The sequence below is a fragment of the Salvelinus sp. IW2-2015 genome, linkage group LG8, assembly GCF_002910315.2.
Source record: "Salvelinus sp. IW2-2015 linkage group LG8, ASM291031v2, whole genome shotgun sequence".
Lineage (NCBI taxonomy): Eukaryota > Metazoa > Chordata > Actinopteri > Salmoniformes > Salmonidae > Salvelinus > Salvelinus sp. IW2-2015.
In genome coordinates, this window is record NC_036848.1 from 41,085,757 (window position 1) to 41,105,820 (window position 20,064).

A 20,064-nucleotide genomic window follows, 5' to 3' on the forward strand; every position below is an offset into this window, starting at 1 on the left:
GTTGACAGTTGACACCCTTATCCAACCTGTCTGACTAGAGACAACTAGAAACAACCTTTCACACTCACAGCTGCACGGGAGGCAATACAGCATGTACTAAATATGCACAGCATGTATCTGAACTTTTAAGTGTTTCTCTTTCTTTCATTTTGTAAACAGAATAATCTACCCAATGGGGTTGGAAAGGCTCCCTTTCTGGGGTAAGTCATATAATAACTATGCTATAACATTATAACCTATCACCTGGATTATGCACTGATTTTGATGGGAAATTTGAATAAAAAATAATATGGATCTCACCTATTACAATGTGTTATTGAAATATTTTCCAGAGGTGGGAATCCCTTTGCCACTGTCAAACTGAGACCTACAGTGACCAATGACAGATCAGCACCAATCGTCTGATAACCAGGGATCATCCAGACAGAGGATTTATGAAGCTTGGAATCTCTGCACCACCAACACTTCAGAATCACAGTCCTACAAGATGTCTAGATAGCCTGGCTTTTACTCTGCTTCAGCAAAGCAGCTCCATTGTTGCTAGGTCCGTTGCAACTGCATTGTAAAACAGACCAGTGAAGTGACAATAAATATGGGCAGTGCTGAGACAGACTAATATCCAGGCTACCTTCCTGACTCATCAGCACTCAGATAAAAAATGAATAATAATAATAATAATAATCTGTCTGTAGTAGTTGTGGGAATTTGTTGGGAAAAGAAGAGCTCAGTTATTTTCCATGTTTATTTTTTCATTATTTACGTGCCCATTTTTAAATGGGGAGACTATTTATGTAAACATACGAAACAAATTGAGTTTAAACAGTGAGAGTTTATGGAATAATGAATATACCGACTAGGCACAGACATCCATCCATTCAGCATCTATTTTTGATTTACAGTTGGTTGAGTAATGTGAATTTAATGTGAAATCAACAACAAATTGCACCATGTCATTGGATTTAGGTTCAAAGTTGGTTGAAAAAAAGACAAAATTCCCTTATATTGAAGACTTTACGCAAAATCCAATCTGTTTTCCATGTTGTTTTAACTTCATCACAAATATATTTTGTTGTTGAAATGACGTGGAAACAAAGTTGATTCAATCCATTTATGTCTAGTAGGTAGTAGTGTCCATTTTTTTATTAAAATAAGGGATTTTTGATTTGACATAGACTACCAAATGAATGTATTCTGAATGGGGAATGCATTGACATATGGACCCTGCCATGCTATTTCTTCATACTTTTAAATTGTATTTTTTCAAACTTGTTCAAAAGTTCATGATGTTTATACAATAATTGTAGGGCTGAAATTTCTTTTTGGCTTTTCATGGTAAGCTGAAGGTTGTGTGCATACAAATACACAATTGTTGTAAATCACAATCACATTGTTTTTGGTATAAATACAGTATGAGCCATGCAGTATATCAAAAGAGTAAACCGTTTTTTTCCCTTCCTTCTGTGTAGAGTAATTCATGATACACACCACACTGCTGTCCATGCTAATTGATGATTACCATCCCAAATAAGTATTTGAAATGAACACGGGACATGGTTCCTCCTCTTCTATCTCTGTTCAGATACTGATGTGTATTGTTTTCATTCTCTAAAGGTGAGAAGGAAAAATATGTAACATGATGTTCTATCCTTGTCCTCAAGTTTTGTAAATATATCATGGGCAAAATGGTTGTCTGAAAAAATATATATATATTTCTTGGCACCATGTAGACTAATGTAATGTTATCTCACAGTGAAACAAGATAACCATTACATGGTCCTTCATGTATTGGCTTTGCAATGTACTGCCATAGCCTACTGTGTATCTGTATGAAGACTTGCATTATAATTGAATATGTTGTTCATCCCTTAATACATGAGATGAAATGGAGAATAACAAGCTTTGGTTGTCTTTTATTGAATTAGTCGTGTTTTATATTGAATGAATGAGTAGGCTACCATTCTTTCCGGACCCATAGTAAATAGCTTTAAGTTATGTTAATTTGATTACCATAAACACACACACATAAATCTTTCAATAAAGATGTCTATGTTTACCACAAGAGTCAATTTTCACTACTATTTTGTCAGGTCATAAGACACATTTAGAAGGAAACGCATGAGACAACACTGGGGATTGTCAGTAGGACATTACTGTCCATGCCTAGGTAATTCTATAACATCCACTCTCTACTCCTAGTGGTTATAGCCAGTGTCTGTTTGTCTGTCTGTCTGAGGGTGTTGGGGGAAAAGCCCATTTCTGTTCTAACCAAATTTACTTTTACGTTTGTCCATTTAGCAGACTTACAGTCAGTGCAACAACACATCACAATCATTTTAAGTAAAACTTTCCTCAATAAAACAGCTATCAGCAAAGTCAGTGCTGGTAACGAAAGATAAGAGCAATATTGTATTGTATTGTATTATATTCTATTGTATTACATTCTCCAATGTTATTATCCAGATCTTGTAATGCCCTGTAATAATAAAGCTCCTATCATCGCCTACTGGACAAATTCAGCCATTGGTTCATTTGGTGCAGCAGCCAATCCGCGTTTACAGTAAAACACCACACTTCCTGTTTCGGATTAAAGAAAATATCGCTATTAATGGTATATTCAATCTGATATGACGAATGAATTGCAGTGATTTACCATACCGTTTATGAGAGAGAACACACGGTAAGTGATGAGCTATTGCTAACTATTACATTTATGGCTGTGCTTTAGTGGTAAGCCTCCCTGTAACGCTTAAATAGCAATGTCAAGCTAATATTTACTCCGTGCTAGCCAGGCCATTCATTGTATGTATAGTCATGCCACGTTTGTAATGTTGAGTGTCCTTTATGTGATTGTAGATTTGCTGATAGCAGTAGTCAGCTGTTATGCTACAATTGCAGTCTACCTGCGATAAATTTAGCATGCTAACAGTAGACTACTTTGTAAACCAACCAAAAGCTGAGCTACTATGTGTCACGTAGGTGCCCGATAATCTACAATGTATCAATGTTGACCATTCACCATCCTATTACAATGTAGCAAACGTAATTCATGTGCCACTGTATTTTCTCAGTGAGTGACAATGTTGCAGTTTAGCAAGTACCAGTATCTAGAGACTCTCGAGTTAATTGGGCGAGTCACTAGATCAGATCGCAGCTTGCTTCAGATAGTATACAGGTTTATCTCTCTGGCTAGTTTATTGATTGTTTGTGACAGGGGCTACAACTTCGTAGAGCAGCACTCGCCCCAGGCATTACATAACGTACTGGGATCAGGATAGGATGTAATAGGTTGAGGCTGCCCCGCCTAGACACTAGTGTAAGGTCAGTTTAGCCTTTTACCCCAGTGGTGGAAAAAGTACTCAATTGTCATACTTGAGTAAAGGTAAGGTAATAGAAAATGACTCAAGTAAAGGTGAAAGTCACCCAGTAAAATACTACTTGAGTAAAAGTCTAAAAGTATTTGGTTTTAAATATACTTAAGTATCAAAAGTGAATGGAATTGCTCAAATGTACTTAAGTATCAAAAGTAAAAGTATAAATCATTTCAACTTCCTTATATTATTAAGCAAACCAGACAGCACAATTTTATTTTTTTAATTTATTGGTGGATAGCCAGGGGCAAACTCCAACACTCAGACATAATTTACAAACGAAGCATTTATATTTAGTGAGTCTGCCAGATCAGAGGCAGTAGGGTTGACCAGGGATGTTCTCTTGTGTGAATTGGACCATTTTCCTGTCAAAATGTAACGAGTACTTTACGGTGTCAGGGAAAATGTTTGAAGTAGGAAGTACATTATTTTCTTTAGGAATGTAGCGAAGTAAAAGTTGCCAAAAATATAAAAAGTAAAGTACAGATACCCCCAAAACCAACTTAAGTAGTACTTTAAAGTATTTTTACTTAAGTACTATACACCACTGCTTTTACCCTTACATGGATAGATGGAATAGAGGCAGACTCTGTACTATAGCTTATTGTACACTCCTTGCTTCCAGAAGAGAGATGAGGCAGGGCCATGGGCCATGAGGGAGAGCTGAACAGAAGGTCAGCAGTGAGCATGCTGATTCAGACTCACTAGCCTGCTGGCTAGCCTAGCTACATCACTAGACTGTTTTAATTAGAAACATGATTTCCTTATTATTAGACCAAGCAGTTTGGCTGGGTGTGTGCCTCTCAAGGAGGGTAATTTGAGAGAACTCGCTCTCTCGCTTCCTCTCTCTTTTTCTTCCTCCTTACCCCCTTTATACTCCTCCCTCTCTGTGACCTCTGCTAATTGTCCATCCTCCTCTTCCCCATTTCTCATCCCTCTTTCTAAATGAAAACAAGGCATCTTACTTTGTTATGTCTTCCTTCTCCCTAGGCCTGACCATGCCTGTGTCCCTGCTGTGGGCAGTGGATGTGTACGGGCGTGTTTACAGCCTGTCCACTGGAGGGCAGCAGTGGGAGCAGTGTCATGATGCCTTGTTAGAGTTTAAGAGGGTGACAGCCGTACAGCAGTGTTGCTGGGGTATCGCCTGTGACCACCACATCTACCTGAATGTCCACTCTAGTGATGTACCCATACGTTACCAGGAGGAGACATACGAGAACCAGGTACATGGTGTGTGTGTGTCCTCGGGACGGACAGGTTTAGGGTCATGAAATATTGTGTGGGTGGGTGCCGAACGGGTTGAATATAGATTTGTTTTTTAATAGAAAATACATAAATGCATAATTATTGTGCAAGTCATATCTTTAGGCTACATTGAGGTTCTTCTTTCTTTATCTGGTGTTAGTACGTAGCCCAAGCCTAAACTATAAGGGCCTAACTGTAGCGTGCCAAATATACGGCCAAATGCTTTTGAAAAAGTTAACCTCGATCCACTGAAGCAAAAATGACAGTGTCGGAGTTTAATTCAATAAGAAAAAAGCTGTGAAATGTAGAGTTGAAAATAAATAGGAGGGCCAGAACAGTATTCTAATGTTTGGGAAAATTTTTGTGAAATGGCAAAAGAGGATGATAGCAGTGTCGGCTATGTCATACGTGATGATTGTGAGGCACTATACAAATTCGACAGTCACAAACGGGAACCTCTTAAGGATCGGACTCTTTTTTTAAATTTCCGCCTAAAATGACATACCCAAATCTAACTGCCTGTAGCTCAGGACCTGAAGCAAGGCTATGCATATTCTTGATACAATTTTGAAAGGAAACATTTAGAAGTTTGTGGAAATGTGAAATGAATGTAGGAGAATATAACACATTAGATCTGGTAGAAGATAATACAAACAAAAAAGCATGCGTTTTCTATTTTTTTGTTTGTTCCATCATCTTTGAAATGCAAGAGAAAGGCCATACATTGAGATAGGATTCTATGTGTAATTTAGGCGTTGTACACAAGATGGCAGTAGTGTGTGTGCAAAGTTTCAGACTGATCCAGTGAAGAATTACATCACTACACAATATTTTGTATCAAGTCTGCCATGAGTTTGACCAAATGTGCCGAAGTGGTCAATTTATACATTTTCAAGTACATAACTATAGAGAACATACATAAATACTAAGGGGGGGGTCTACTGTAAATTGAACACTGCAGTTAGATTAACAATAATTTAAGCTTCCTGCCCATATAAGACATGTCTATGTCTCGGAAAGTTGGCTGTTGTTTACAACATCATTCTAGTCACATTATTGCATATTGAGCAAAAACTGTCCCGACCGATCCTGTAGAGGTTAAAATGGTACGCCAAGGGAACTGTAGGCGACTGTTCAAATGGGTTAAATGGATGGAATAATAGCCTAACTGAAATCTGGACACTGACTGTAGGTCTATAACCTTTCACATAACCTAATAGAATATTAACTCTTGCAGAATTGAGCATTCCTTGCAGTACAATTATACACCAAATGTTAATTTTGACTCTCTGGAACAGGAGTGAAGAAATATATTCTTGATTTATTTCATTCTCTCATCTTGAGAGAATGAAACAGAATGAAACCGGTTAGTGACTGTCTGTAAAGATGCTATCTTTATCAGCATCATAGAAGCTGATACTATTTCAACCACATCAAATATGCATCCAAGCCGAACTGAAGTCTTATCAGCAACATGTTGGGTCTATTTAACAGCTTTTAATTTTCTTAAAACCGGTCAAACTGATTTTGCGCGGGAAATCTTTCCATTTTTTTTTTTTTGTTATTGCATTTTCTCCCTGGTTCATAAACGTCTTTGCTCCACTAGAGAAGCAGAGATGAAAGAGAAAACAAACTTTACCGACGTCAACTAGATTGAAGCATTCATTCGATCAATTTATGACATTATACTGGCGATCAACTGTTTATTTAGTCTTCTAGGGCAACAAGTAATGACAGAAGAGAAGCTGCATATATCTAATTATAGACAAGTTGACTAACAAATAGCCTACCAAAATGTCTGAAAATATAAGCAGAAACATATTCCTATCTAAAAAGGCCTGTCAAAAGATCATTCTTCCTCTGACTGTACAGTGCATTTTCTATATTTGTGGGTTAGGGTTGGGTGCAGATTTTCACTTTATCATATATAGTCGGGTGTTTGCAGGTGGGTTATTAGAAATTGCGGGCGGGTGCAGGTGTACAAATAGCTGACCTGCGCATCACTAGTGTGTGTGTGTATTTCTGCTTATTTTGCACCTGCTGCATTTATGGTTCTTATAATTCTCTCTCTCAGAGATGGAATCCCAAGGATAACTTCTCGGATCACTTGTTGCCGAGCGACCGCTGGCATTGGAGTGACATCACAGGGCTGGAACACCAACCCCTGGACAGTTTCCTTCTTCCCTCGACCAACTGGGAGTGGGAGGGGGACTGGTACATCGACGAGAACTTTGGAGGAGAACCCACAGAGAAAGGAGTGAGTGTCTGTTGTTCTTCGCTATTTTTCTCACACTCTCACTCTCTCTTTCTCTCTGTCTTTATCGGTATCTTTCTCTCTTGTCTCCCCATTTTAGACGTTCCCTCTGTTCTCACCTTCTCTCTTTCCCTCACTCTCTCTTTCCTTCCCTCCCTCTATGTCATTGTCTTACCCTCACCTACGATGATTCATGTGTGAATGGATTTGTCTGTGTGTCTGCAGGGTTGGACCTATGCCATGGACTTCCCTGCCACTTACATCAAAGACAAGAAGTGGAACTCGTGTGTCCGTCGCAGGCGATGGATCCGCTACAGGAGGTACAAGGCCACGGACACCTGGGCCAAGGTGTGTATTTGGAGCAATATAATCACCTGTCACAACTAGGATGTAACTGTATGCCTCTGCTGTGAATGCTTTCTTCATGTACTGAACTGTACTCATCATGTACTGTAGGTTTGTTTAGGCCTGTGTGTGTGTGTGTGTGTGTGTTGACCCGTATCTCTCTGTGTTACCAGATCCCATCCGAGGGTCACAGTGGTCCCCTGCCAGACCCCTTTAATGACATCAGCTGTGGAGGCTGGGAGATCAGTGAGGAGCCCAGGGGGAGGCTGTCTCTGTGGGCTGTCTCTCTACAGGGCAAGGTATTACACGCACACACACATATATGCACACACACAAACACACTAATACATGCACACACACATGAATGGCATGGACACACGCGCGCACACACAGCTCAGAGGGCGAGGTCATATCTCCAGAGATCACAAAACACACACATACAACACAAATGTATTCGTAAACTAACAAATCAATTTGATTGACTAATTGCCTGTGTGTGTATGATCTGGGTCATTAGGTGTGGTTTCGTGAGGGTATCCATCACCACAGCCCAGAGGGGGATGGCTGGGAGGAGGTGTCTCTGCCTGGGGAGGTGGTGCAGATCAGCTGTGGGCCAGGGGACCTGGTTTGGGCTGTGCTCTGGGAGGGACAACTCATTGTCAGGGAGGGCATCACCAGAGACTGCCCACAAGGTGGCTGGTTAACAGAGGAAGTGTGTGTGTGTGTGTATTCGTGTGAGAGAGAGAGAGAGAGCGAGAAGGAGACAGAGAATGAGAGACCACATGTTTGTGTCTGTTTGTGTGTGTGCAAGGGAGAGAGAGATGGAGAGAGGAAACATTTTTGTGAGCGAGAGAGAGCCTGGGAGTGTGTCTAATGGTGTCTTTCCTCCTCTTCTCTCTCTGCCAGGCTCGTCCTGGGTGGTGGTGGACTCTCCCAACCCAGAGGCCGGGGCCATCCACGTAGCTGTGGGGGACAACGTAGTCTGGGCCGTCACCAAGGACAACAAAGTAAGACTATATGAAACACTCTCATGTATGCTCTCTAACGCTTCCCTTGTCAGCAGTAAGTTCCTGATGATTATCTCTCTGTATCTGTCAGGTATGGTTCAGGCGTGGCATCAACTCCCATAACCCATGTGGTTCAGGCTGGATCGGGATGGTCGGGGAGATGGTCATGGTCAACGTGGGCCTCAACGACCAGGTAAGGATTTGATCAATGTTTATTAACAGACCTTCTAATAGATTGTCAGGTAAGTTCTCTGAGTGTGGTTTATAAAGATTCACTTTGTCCATGGTGCTGAAACATATTTGGTCGGGCATTCTACACAGGTCAACGTCTGTTTGTTCTGACTCTGTCCAGGTGTGGGGTATTAGCTGTGTGGACCGGGCAGTGTATTTCCGTCAGGGTGTGACCTCCAGTGAGTTGAGTGGTAAAGCCTGGAAGGCTGTCAACGTGCCCCGAGACGGAGACATCAGGTCCCACTCCTCCGCCAGCATTAGCAGTCTGCACAGGTGGACATGGACACGGAATACTGTGACACATTTCCAATGCTTGGGCAATCTCATCTACATAAAACGATTAGCCAAACAGTCTGCTAGCTGGGTGCTCTGCGTAATACTAATATCTCTCTCTCCCTCTCTCTCTCTCTCTCTCTCCCCGTCCCACAGTGCTGGTTGTTTCTTCAGTGGTGAGGTCCAAGCCCAGTCTGTGATGAGTGAAGACTCGGACACAGAGGGCGGTCCACAGAGGGCGGTCCTAGAAGTAGGGTCATGCCCCTCCTCTCCTCCCCCTGAGCCCCCTCCCATCGACCCCGACGTCCCCAAACCACGCATCCCTAAGGTCACCAGCGACAGCTTCATCTCTGAGATGCTCTCCGACCGTGAGGTCAAACAGGAGGGGGCCACCGCTGCCACCACTGCCAGTCCCTCTATCCCAGAAGAGGAAGTCGCTCTTGGGGAACCGGAGGCCAAGTGTCCCCCTCCGGCCCTGCTTCTCTCCCCCAGCCTGTCTGGAGGGCTTGGGGACCCCCAGTGGAGTAACGTGGACCTGGAAGAGACCCAGACTCACCTGGCTGTGGGGCCTGCCGTGGTGAGAGGGGACTCGGCTGACACCTGTAGTCTGTCCTCGGTGGCCACCTACACCCTGTGTCAGGGGGAGCCGTATGGGGCAGATGAACACCCGCTCTGGGCATGGGTCAGTGGAGGAGGCTGTGGTGTGAACTGTCACTCCCAGCTCAACTGGTTCAACTCTGCCACAGGTGAGACACAGATACTGTAGATATTGTATCGCTTTGAAATGGTATTTCTCCTGTATATTAAAACAAGTCTAGGAATAAGCAAAACGCCAGCTGCAACTCGCAATTAAACCAGAATAGACACTTCTGCCTGATGTAACAGTGTCTCTCTGCTTTTTCCTTGTTGTTGTTGAGCCACTGGAGTGTTTCCTCACACGTTGTTGATCAAGTTTGGACCTTTGTCTTATTGTCTCTCCTAGCCCTGGCATCATCAGTCCAGTCCATGAGTCTGTCCATCAGTCCAGCCCAGACAGCTGCCTGGCGGAAACAGATCTATGAGCAGCTCAGCGAACGCTCCAAGAGAGAGATGGACCACTTTAAACACTACGAACAGGCCGTAGAACAGGTACCGACAACTTGAACGTTTACAAATGCTACTTTTTGGTTGCTTGCCTTGATTTAATGAGTTTTGTTTATGACTTGCCCTTGTTGTATAGACGTTGATTAGTCTCCCTCCCTCCCCTCCTTCTCTCCCTCCCTCCCCCCCTCCGTCCCAGTCTGTGTGGGTGAAGAAAGGGACCATGCAGTGGTGGAGGGACTGGAAGCCCCATAAGTGGGTGGATGTGAGGTTTGCCCTGGAGCAGTTCTCAGGGCCTGAGGGAAACCAGGACGGCATCCTCTTCCTCTACTACAACTTCAATGAGGAGAAGAAGGTGAGGGGAGGGGCACAGTGCCTGTGTATGTGTGCCTGTGTGTGGGTGTTTTCTGTGATGAGTTATTTAGTCCTCGTTTTCTCCTCCTCTCCTCCCTCTCTCCAGTATCTGCATGCGTTCATCAACGAGGTGACTATCTTGGTGCCGGTGCTGAATGACTCCAAACACACGTTTGCCYTCTACACAGCAGAGAGGACCAAACAGAGGTGGCCTATCAGACTGGCTGCTGCCACTGAGGTGGAGATGCATGACTGGGTAGGTTATATGATCACTGTCTTCCATCTGAACCTGTCACAAAGTACAGTGCTCCATTTTCACATAATATCATGTTTTATTCATAAGCAAATGTCATGCTAAATTATGGATGGCGAAAGGGTTATGCCACAAAGAACCAGATATAACCATTTTTTTTAAATGAACCTTTTATGTAGTATGACTTTGCCTCTATGTAGGGCTTATGAAGACTTTATGTATGCTATATACGTCCTTTATAAGTTGTAGTTTGGTAAAAGTGGTGCCTTAATGTCTTGACTATGTTTCTCTGTACCCCCAGCTGGCCCTGCTGAGTGTGTCGTGCTGTGACGCCCGGGGGATCCAGGGTCCCCCTTCTAAACAAGCCATCTGGTCAGTCACCTGTAAAGGAGACATCTTTGTCTGTGAGCCTTCGCCTAGCCTGGAAGCCTGTCCCTACCCCACACCATGTGACCAGATGTAAGACATGTCCTCTGGGCTGTTATCAATGCTTTATAAAGGCTTGATAAATGAGACCTATGAATACAAACCTGCAGTACATCGTGAATTAGTTATTTGTGGATAAATAGATAGATATTTATTGATCAGATATATGCATTTACAACTGAATAGTCTTAACTGATAAAACATTGGTTGACAGTCACTGGAAAATTGTATATTTTTCTTTCTTTTGTCTCTAACCACATGTTGCTCTGCCCTGTCTGCCCTGTCTGCCCTGTCTGCCCTGTCTGCCCTGTCTGCCCTGTCTTCCCTGTCTGCCCTGTCTGCCCTGTCTTCCCTGTCTGTGTGTGTGTTTGCAGGTTCTGGCATCAGGTGGGGGGCCACCTACGTCTGGTGGAGTGTAACAGTCTGGGGGTGGTGTGGGGGGTAGGCTACGACCACACTGCCTGGGTCTACACCGGCGGCTATGGAGGGGGATTCTTGCAGGGTAAACACACTAAATATACACTAAACATAAACCTACTGGACTGGACTTAAAGCATATGCTAAACATGACCAAGTACTGTATAGCCACTAACAGGTAAACCAAACTGGCAACGTTGCGTGAGCGAGCATTGGAAAATAAATTAATGCGTACATGTTATTCAATCATTTCACCCAAACTGCTCACGCGCGTCAACGAACATCTGCCTTGCCGAACGCTAAAGTAGAACTTGGTTCTATTTGAGACGCTCAATGCGCTGCTAGTCACGCCTCTCCCACCTACTCATTGGTTTCCATGAGCATACAAACCCATGTGGGTGCTTTAAAGATGAATGAGGAGAGAAGATTTATTTATATAACCTTATTTAACCAGGCAAGTCAGTTAAGAACAAATTCTTATTTACAATGACGGTCTACCCCGGCCAAACCTGGACGACACTGGGCCAATTGTGAGCAGCCCGTGGGATTCCCAATCACGGCCAGATGTGATACAGCCTGGATTTGAACCAGGGACTGTAGTGACGCCTCTTGCACTGAGATGCAGTGCCTTAGACCACTGCGCCACTGTGAATTAATCGTCAGAATAGAGAAACACGCCATTTTGTATGACTCGGCACCATATTATTCATGTCAGGTAAAATAACAACCCAATGTTTATCTCCCAGGACAAATTAGCAAGCTATCTTAATGACCACGAATGTATATTTTGTGTTTCGAACAGTCCCCAAATTGATATAGTTGGCTCACATTTAGATTTGTTATTTTTACCTGTGTGTCATGATCGCATCTGGTGGGGATAGACAAAATCAACATGCGCAGGACCAGTTTGGTCAGGGTGAAAGGGTATTTATCAGCTCTACTTGATCTCAGCTCCTGACTATAATCTCTCTCTTGTCTTTGTCAGGTCTGGCCAGCAGCACAGATAACATCTACACCCAGACAGATGTGAAGTGTGTCTACATCTATGAGAACCAGAGGTGGAACCCAGTCACAGGTTACACCAACAGAGGCCTCCCAACAGACCGTTACATGTGGAGTGATGCAACAGGACTGCAGGAGTGTACCAAGGCCAACACCAAGCCTCCATCCCCTCACTGGACATGGGTGGGTATCACTAGCAGGACAAAATATGTCAATTTCACCCTCAATAGAGAGCAATAGTAATGACAACTTTTTTGTAGGCAGTAACTCTGCCATGGTTGGTCAAAGCCTATGGAGAAATTAATGGGGATTTTGTAGAAGTTTTGGATAAATAGAAAAAATAAGGTCTGTGGTAAACAGGTTTAGGAGACCGTAAACTTTTTTTAAACGAGATTATCTTCATCAGCCAATGTATTTTTTTTGCATTTATGTAATCAGAACGAGCACATTAAAGGCTTCATAATTCATAAAGGTCATGGACTACAAGCTGGCGAGCTCTATGGACAGTATCACATTTGAACTTAAACTAAACATGCACACAGTAGCAGTAGATGTCTAAAACGGTCCTACAAACAAAGCTTGTTATCATGACACAAGGCGAGACCCAGATGCAGACACAGGAGGCAGATGGTTGGAGTCTTACAATATTTATTAATCCAATAGGGTAAGGCAAGAGAATGGTCGTGGACAGGCAAAAGGGTCAAAACCAGTTCAGAGTCCAAAAGGTACTGAAGGGCAGGCAGAATCAAGGTCAGACCAGGCAGGATGATCAGGCAGGCGGGAAAGAAGTCCAGAGTCAGGCAGGGGTCAAAACCGGGAGGAGTAGCAAAAAGGAAATAGCAAAAGGAGTACGGGGAAAAACACGCTGGTTGACTTGACGAACTGGCACAGAGACAGGAAACACAGGGATAAATACACTGGTACAGAGAGACAGGAAACACAGGGATAAATACACTGGTACAGAGAGACAGGAAACGCAGGGATAAATACACTGGTACAGAGAGACAGGAAACACAGGGATAAATACACTGGCACAGAGACAGGAAACACAGGGATAAATACACTGGCACAGAGAGACAGGAAACACAGGGATAAATACACTGGTACAGAGAGACAGGAAACACAGGGATNCACAGGGATAAATACACTGGCACAGAGAGACAGGAAACACAGGGATAAATACACTGGTACAGAGAGACAGGAAACACAGGGATAAATACACTGGGGGAAACAAGCAACACCCGGAGGGGGTGGAGACAATAACGAGGACAGGTGAAACTGATCAGGGTGGGACACTTGTTTTGCTAACTGCTCTGTCTCTTATCAGGTAGCAGACTGGACCATTGACTATGGGATCTCCGGGGGGACAGACCGAGAGGGTTGGCAATACGCAGCTGATTTCCCAACGTGAGTGTACCTAACCTTCCCCAATACATATTCATTGGTCTATCTATCACATCAAGCTGAATCTTTTCCCAGCTTGAAAGCAACCATAATATTTGTTTACGTCACTGTCATGTATTTTCCCTCTCTCTGTATGTACTCTTCCAGGTCGTATCATGGCCACAAGACCTTGAAGGACTTTGTTCGTCGTAGACGATGGGCCAGGTACTGTATCTTACTACACAACAATGGCTCTGTTCCCTCATCACTGTTTATTTAGTCAGCACACAATAATAATATATTTGTTTTATATAGCGCTTTTCATTACAAAGAGAATCTCAAAGATAATAAACAAACAAAACAAATGTGGAGATCTGGCAGGTCTTGGGCGATGGTCATCCACAGCGTCAGATGACGAGGTGTTGTTGAGCAGGGTAGTTCAGAAAGGCTGGGCAGTACTTCAGAGGATGGAGCTTTGATGGCACAGAGAGGGAGTAGCGTCAGTCAGTTACTTAGACAAGCCCGGTGCTGTTCATCAGGCACCTCAGTCGTTGTGTACTCCTCCTCTGTAGGTAGGCTGGATAGTCCACTACTGAAGTGTAGCACCCACCTAGGTGATATACAATGGTCTGGTCTGCCTCATTCTGCCGACTCGGTACTCTGTTTAAACAACCCTGAGTTTGCGCTCTAGGTAGAAAAATGGCCCGTAAGCACATATCTAGGATCAGCTTTACTCTACCTAAATCCCAACCTTCGACATTGAGGGAAACACAATAACTGACCTTAGATTAGCTCTAGGACAGAGTTCTTCAACCCTGGTCTTGGGGACCTACAGGAAGTGTATGTTTTTGCTCCATCCCAGTACTAACACACCTAATTAACTAGTGGTACACTGGTCTAGTTGCGACTTATCTCCTATTTTAACAACCCTTGTAAACTACATGGGCAAAAGTATGTGGACACCTGCTCGTCGAACATCTCATTCCAAAATCATGGGCATTAATATGGAGTTGGTCCCCCTTTTGCTGCTATGACAGCCTTCACTCTTCTGGGAAGGCTTTCCGCTAAATGTTGGAACATTGCTGCGAGGACTTGCTTCCATTCAGCCACAAGAGCATTAGTGATGTCGGGCACTGATGCTGGGCAATTAGGCCTGGCTCGCAGTCGGCATTTCAATTCATCCCAAAGGTGTGCGATGGGGTTGAGGTCAAAGCTCTGTGCAGGACAGTTAAGTTCTTCCACACCAATCTCAACAAACTATTTCTGTTTGGACACAGCTTTGTGCACGGGGGCATTGTCAAGCTGTATCAAGAAAGGGTCTTCCCCAAACTGGGCTCCCGAATGGTGCAGTGGTCTACGGCACTGCATCGCAGTGCTAGAGGCATCACTACAGACCCTGGTTCGATTCCAGGCTGAATCACAACCAGCCGTGATTGGGAGTCCCATAGGGCGCCACACAATTGTCCCATTGTCGTCCAGTGCCTAGTTAAATAAAGGTTCAATAAAAACTGTTGCCACAAAGTTGGAAGCACAGAATAATCTAGAATGTCATTGTATGCTGTAGCTTTAAGATTTCCCTTCACTGGAACTAAGGAGCCTAGCCCGAACCATGAAAAACAGCTCCAGACCATCATTCCTGCTCCATCAAACTTTACAGTTGGCACTATGCATTCGGGCAGCTAGCCTTCTCCTGGCTTCCGCCAAACCCAGATTTGTCTGTCGGACTGCCAGATGGTGAAGCGTGATTCATCACTCCAGAGAACGCGTTTCCACTGCTTCAGAGTCCAATGGCGGCGAGCTTTACACCACTCCAGCCAACGATTGGCATTGCGCATGGTGATCTTAGGCTTGTGTGTGGCTGCTCGGCTATGGAAACCCATTTCATGAATCTCCCGACGAACAGCTCTTGTTCTGACGTTGCTTCCAGAGGCAGTTTGGAACTTGGTAGTGTACCGAGTACAGACGATTTTTACGCGCTATGCGGTTCAGCAATCAGTAGTCCTGTTCTGTGAGCTTGTGTGGCCTACCACTTCGTGGCTGAGCAGTTGTTGCTCCTAGACGTTTGTACTTCACAATAACAGCACTTACAGTTGACCGGGGCAGCTCTAGCAGGTCAGGAACTTGACAAATTGAGTTTTCGGAAAGGCGGCCTTTGACGGTGCCAGGTTGAAAGTCACTGAGCTCTTTAGTATGGGTCATTCTACTGCCAATGTTTGTCTATGGAGATTGCATGGTGGATGTTTGCTCGATTTTATACACCTGTCAGCAACGGGTGTGGCTGAAAAAGCCGAATCCACTCATTTGAAGGGCTGTCCACATACTTGTGTGTTTTTATATATAGTGTATTTCCTCTGACAGGAAGTGTAAACTGACGACCACAGGGCCGTGGCAGGAAGTCCCGCCCATCTTGTTGAGTGACGTGACCATCGTCCTGTGTGGAGCTCAGAGCAGTGTTGAGCCGATCCCTCTGTGGGCCATCAGTAACAAGGGAGACGTGCTCTGTAGACTGGGGGTCACCATACTGACTCCTGCCGTGAGTCTCACACACACACACAATATGTAAACACACATGTTCACTGTGAATACGCACACATTGTATTTGATAACCGAAGTGGTTGAGTGTGTTCCTAGGGGACGTCGTGGCTTCACGTGGGCACAGACCAGCCTTTTAAGTCTATCTCCATCGGGGGGGCCAACCAGGTGTGGGCCATTGCCAGGGATGGATCTGCCTTCTACAGGGGCTCTGTGTCCTCAGAGAGCCCTGCAGGTCAGCCAGAGAACCACGCAGAGCCCACACTCTGACAGAACCCAGGGTTCTCCCTCTAGTCTTACTGCTAATCAACAGTTCAGTTAGTCACTGAAATGTATTTCTAAAGCAGTTTTTACATCAGCAGTTGTCACAAAGTGCTTTGCAGTAATACTGTGGCTCAATTTTTCCTTTCTGGAGGAGCTTACCTCTCTGGGCTCTGGTTCATATCACAGAGATGCACCTTATGATGAAAGTAGACTAACCACTGGCTGTTTAATGTACTATTGCCCCCTGCAGGAGATTGCTGGTACCACATCCCCTGTCCTGGGAGACAGAAGCTCCAACAGGTGTCTGTAGGGAGAACGTCGGTCTACACTGTGGATCAAAATGGTACAACAGAAAATAATTTCATGACTTACTATGACACTTGTCTTTATTATCAGCTGTCTATTAGTTGTGCCATCTCAATGATTTATTTCTGTCATGATTTTAATGCTGTGCTCTCCATCCAGGTAACCTGTGGTTCAGACAGGGCCTGACTCCCAGCTACCCTCAGGGATCATCATGGGAACACATCTGCAACAATGTACGCAAGGTCTCCGTAGGACCTCTAGACCAGGTGAGCAGAACCTACAATCTAAAACCTGGGTGGTTGTCGTCAGCAATAATTAATCATAGTGACTTTCTCTTCTCTCAAAATTCAACGCTCTTGACATTGCACTGTGTTGAGTAACTCAACCTTTCTCGTTGTGTTTGTGTAGGTGTGGATCATAGCTGACAAGGTGCAAGGCAGCCACAGTCTGAGCTGTGGGACAGTCTGCCACCGTCTGGGGGTTCAGCCCATGGACCCAAAGGGACAGTCGTGGGACTACGGCATCGGGGTGAGACCCTTTAACCTTACCTCTAACCCTGACCCTAACCCATCAACATGCTTCTGAGACGCCAATGACTTTGAAGGTTTTCTTGGTGGGGGGGCTGTCTGACTTTCTCTCTTCATCTGTTATCTTTCTCTCTCTCTCTCTCTTCCCCTCTTCCTCTCTCTCTCCTCAGGGTGGCTGGGACCACATCACCGTGAGAGGGAACTCCATTGAGGCTCCTCGTGTCCGTATTCCCTCCCTGACGCCCTCCCTCACCGCCTCCCTAACGGACCCCCTCCGCCCCCCTCCACCCCGCAGCCTGCTCCCTGTCATGATCACGGAGATGGAGAACGGGAACGCTGTCCGGTGTTAAACACACACACCTACAGTACTTGCTAGTGGACACTATCTCTGTTCTGTCTTCAGCCCAACTCTCTCTTCAGATACGCCACAATGCAACTACCCCATCATCCACACTGTACTGTAGCTCCCAGCTCCAGCCTCAGCTCTTCTGACCTATCACCTGGCTGTGTTAAAAGACCTTTGAACCCTATCTCCGCACCTTCAACTTGACTCAGCCAATCACCTTCTCTCTTCACAGCTAGTAGATCATGTTCAGTATTTCCCACATAGAGCACTAAAGTCGTTTTTAAACCGTGTCACTGAGTCTTTGAACATTGCGGTATTGTAATTTAAAGGTTAACTCAGCTAAAAGACGTTGCCACGAGCAGCACCGCAAATATTCAGATGAGCGAGATGCAAGTCACACACAGTATCTGCGCATGTACACAGGTTCGCTTCACGCTGTTGGAGCGGTAGGTACGGATGCTTACTCTGTTGGAGCGGTAGGTACACGGTAGGTTCGGATTCACGCTGTTGGAGCGGTAGTACGGATCGCTTCACGCTGTTGGAGCGGTAGGTACGGATCGCTTCACGCTGTTGGAGCGGTAGGTACGGTTCGCTTCACGCTGTTGGAGCGGTAGGTACGGATCGCTTCACGCTGTTGGAGCGGTAGGTACGGATCGCTTCACTATGTTGGAGCGGTAGGTACGGATCGCTTCACGCTGTTGGAGCGGTAGGTACGGATCGCTTCACGCTGTTGGAGCGGTAGGTACGGATCGCTTCACGCTGTTGGAGGCGGTAGGTACGGATCGCTTCACGCTGTTGGAGCGGTAGGTACGGATCGCTTCACGCTGTTGGAGCGGTAGGTACGGATCGCTTCACGCTGTTGGAGCGGTAGGTACGGACCGCTTCACGGCGTGTTTGGAAGCGGTAGGTACGGATCGCTTCACGCTTGGTAGAGGAGTGGTAGGTACGGTTCGCTTCCGCTGTTAGAGCGGTAGGTACGGATCTCTTCCGCTGTTAGAGCGGTAGGTACGGATCGCTTCACGCTGTTGGACCGGTAGGTACGGTTCGCTTCACGCTGGTAGAGAGTGGTAGGTACGGGACCAAAACAAAGGAAATTGACCCACTATGCTGTTTACTTTCTGCATCTACTTCATATATGAGTCTACGTTTAAATCTGTGCTCTTAAGATAACTTTTTGTTTTATTTATGGTTTTTGTTTGGTTGAATGTTTTTTATGTGTGTGTTTGGTGTGTACGGTATTATGTGAGTAGATTTTTGTTGTTTATGTTATGGTGGTAATTGATTTATCTTTTTAAAATAATATGTGTTTTGGGGGGTATTCAATGTGATTGGGGCGACGTTAAGATGGGTAAGAAAGCGTCACTGTCGGCCCATTTATTTGTGACTTATTATAAAAAGTCTGTATCAGGAAGTTACAGTACTTACTACTTTGTACCTGCTGGCAACAGGTCGAGATTCTACTGGAGTCACACCAAAAACAATAAGGATTTATTTAACGAGAATAATTTGTTATTAACGTTTGATAACACATGATGCTTTTACAGTTCTAGGCCTTCCCCCTGAATGGTTTGTATCTGTGATGGCCACAGTGAAGAGTTTGTATGCCCATGTATTTTTGACAGCACTCGAAAAGAAAGTATATATTCTTCTTTTCATGAAAAATGTGCAATGTGTAGTTCACACTGGACCGAGGTGTGAATTGCTTGGAAAGTGATGGCTTTGCGGGGCTTTAAAGTTGAACTGTTTATTTCTCAGGTAAATAAGAGTTCTCCTAAACGCTATTATTGGCATGTTTTTGACCTTCTACGATTGTAGCAGTAATGACTGACAGGCAACACACGTGAAAGGTTTGGTGGAAAGAACAAATAAATATTTTTGTTATAAATCTGTATATGAGTATAGTATAAATGTTTTAATGGGGATATTTCAAGGTTTGTTAATGTACGTTGGCATATAAAAAGGTCAAATATTAGTCCTTTGTTATCCATAAACCACAAAAGTTGAAACTAGCACATTTGGGCATTAATTGATCTTCTCTAAATGGAAACCACAAGCCAATAGCTATCACTGATATACTGGAACTACAAATAATTGATTGTACAGAAAACTGTATGTCTGTGAAAACTCTCACTTTATCTTCCTATGGCAGTTCCTAATACAAATGTTTCACTTACTACTGTTAGAACTGTACAGGCTTCATCCTAAAGGAGCGGCACATGCTTGTCATGCTGTGGTGTACCCCTTCACATTCCAAACTTTAAGTGTTTGTTCTAGAGGAGGACTTGTCCGTTTAAAAAATGATTCCATTGTTTTTATTGATTATAATGTCAATTAAAATACTATAATCAGGTACTATTCTAACCCCAACAAGGCTGTTATTGATGTGTATATTTCTTCCTTCCAATAGTGTGCATGGTCAATGTCCTCTCAATAAATGTGATTATTGATAAG

General features: G+C 44.2%; 2 protein-coding genes and 1 long non-coding RNA gene across 5 annotated transcripts in view; all 3 read left to right on the forward strand.

The window, feature by feature from the left end:
- Positions 1-1,446, forward strand: part of LOC111967939 (BAR/IMD domain-containing adapter protein 2-like 1) — a 43,303-nt gene extending 41,857 nt beyond the window's left edge. For all 3 annotated transcript variants that reach the window (XM_023993395.2, XM_023993397.2, XM_023993396.2), the window contains 2 exons: positions 160-200; positions 333-1,446. In XM_023993395.2, coding sequence (XP_023849163.1) covers positions 160-200; positions 333-405 — 114 coding nt within the window. In that variant the 3' untranslated portion in view covers positions 406-1,446. The remainder of the gene's footprint in view (positions 1-159; positions 201-332) is intronic.
- A 1,099-nt stretch (positions 1,447-2,545) lies between these two features.
- LOC111967940 (tectonin beta-propeller repeat-containing protein 1) lies at positions 2,546-18,089 on the forward strand. Its single transcript, XM_023993398.2, has 24 exons — positions 2,546-2,677; positions 4,359-4,591; positions 6,688-6,870; positions 7,093-7,215; positions 7,386-7,511; positions 7,730-7,904; positions 8,119-8,219; positions 8,311-8,412; positions 8,572-8,723; positions 8,880-9,469; positions 9,706-9,851; positions 10,003-10,158; positions 10,264-10,413; positions 10,712-10,869; positions 11,211-11,338; positions 12,239-12,438; positions 13,583-13,662; positions 13,807-13,863; positions 15,997-16,171; positions 16,270-16,405; positions 16,685-16,777; positions 16,900-17,006; positions 17,149-17,268; positions 17,438-18,089. Exons 2-24 carry the CDS (start codon positions 4,367-4,369, stop codon positions 17,615-17,617), a joined length of 3,663 nt encoding a protein of 1,220 aa, XP_023849166.1. The 5' UTR covers positions 2,546-2,677; positions 4,359-4,366; the 3' UTR covers positions 17,618-18,089.
- A 32-nt stretch (positions 18,090-18,121) lies between these two features.
- Positions 18,122-20,063, forward strand: LOC111967942 (uncharacterized). Its single transcript, XR_002877812.2, has 2 exons — positions 18,122-18,484; positions 18,619-20,063. It is a non-coding gene; the product is annotated as an uncharacterized lncRNA (long non-coding RNA).
- Position 20,064: the final 1 nt, after the last annotated feature.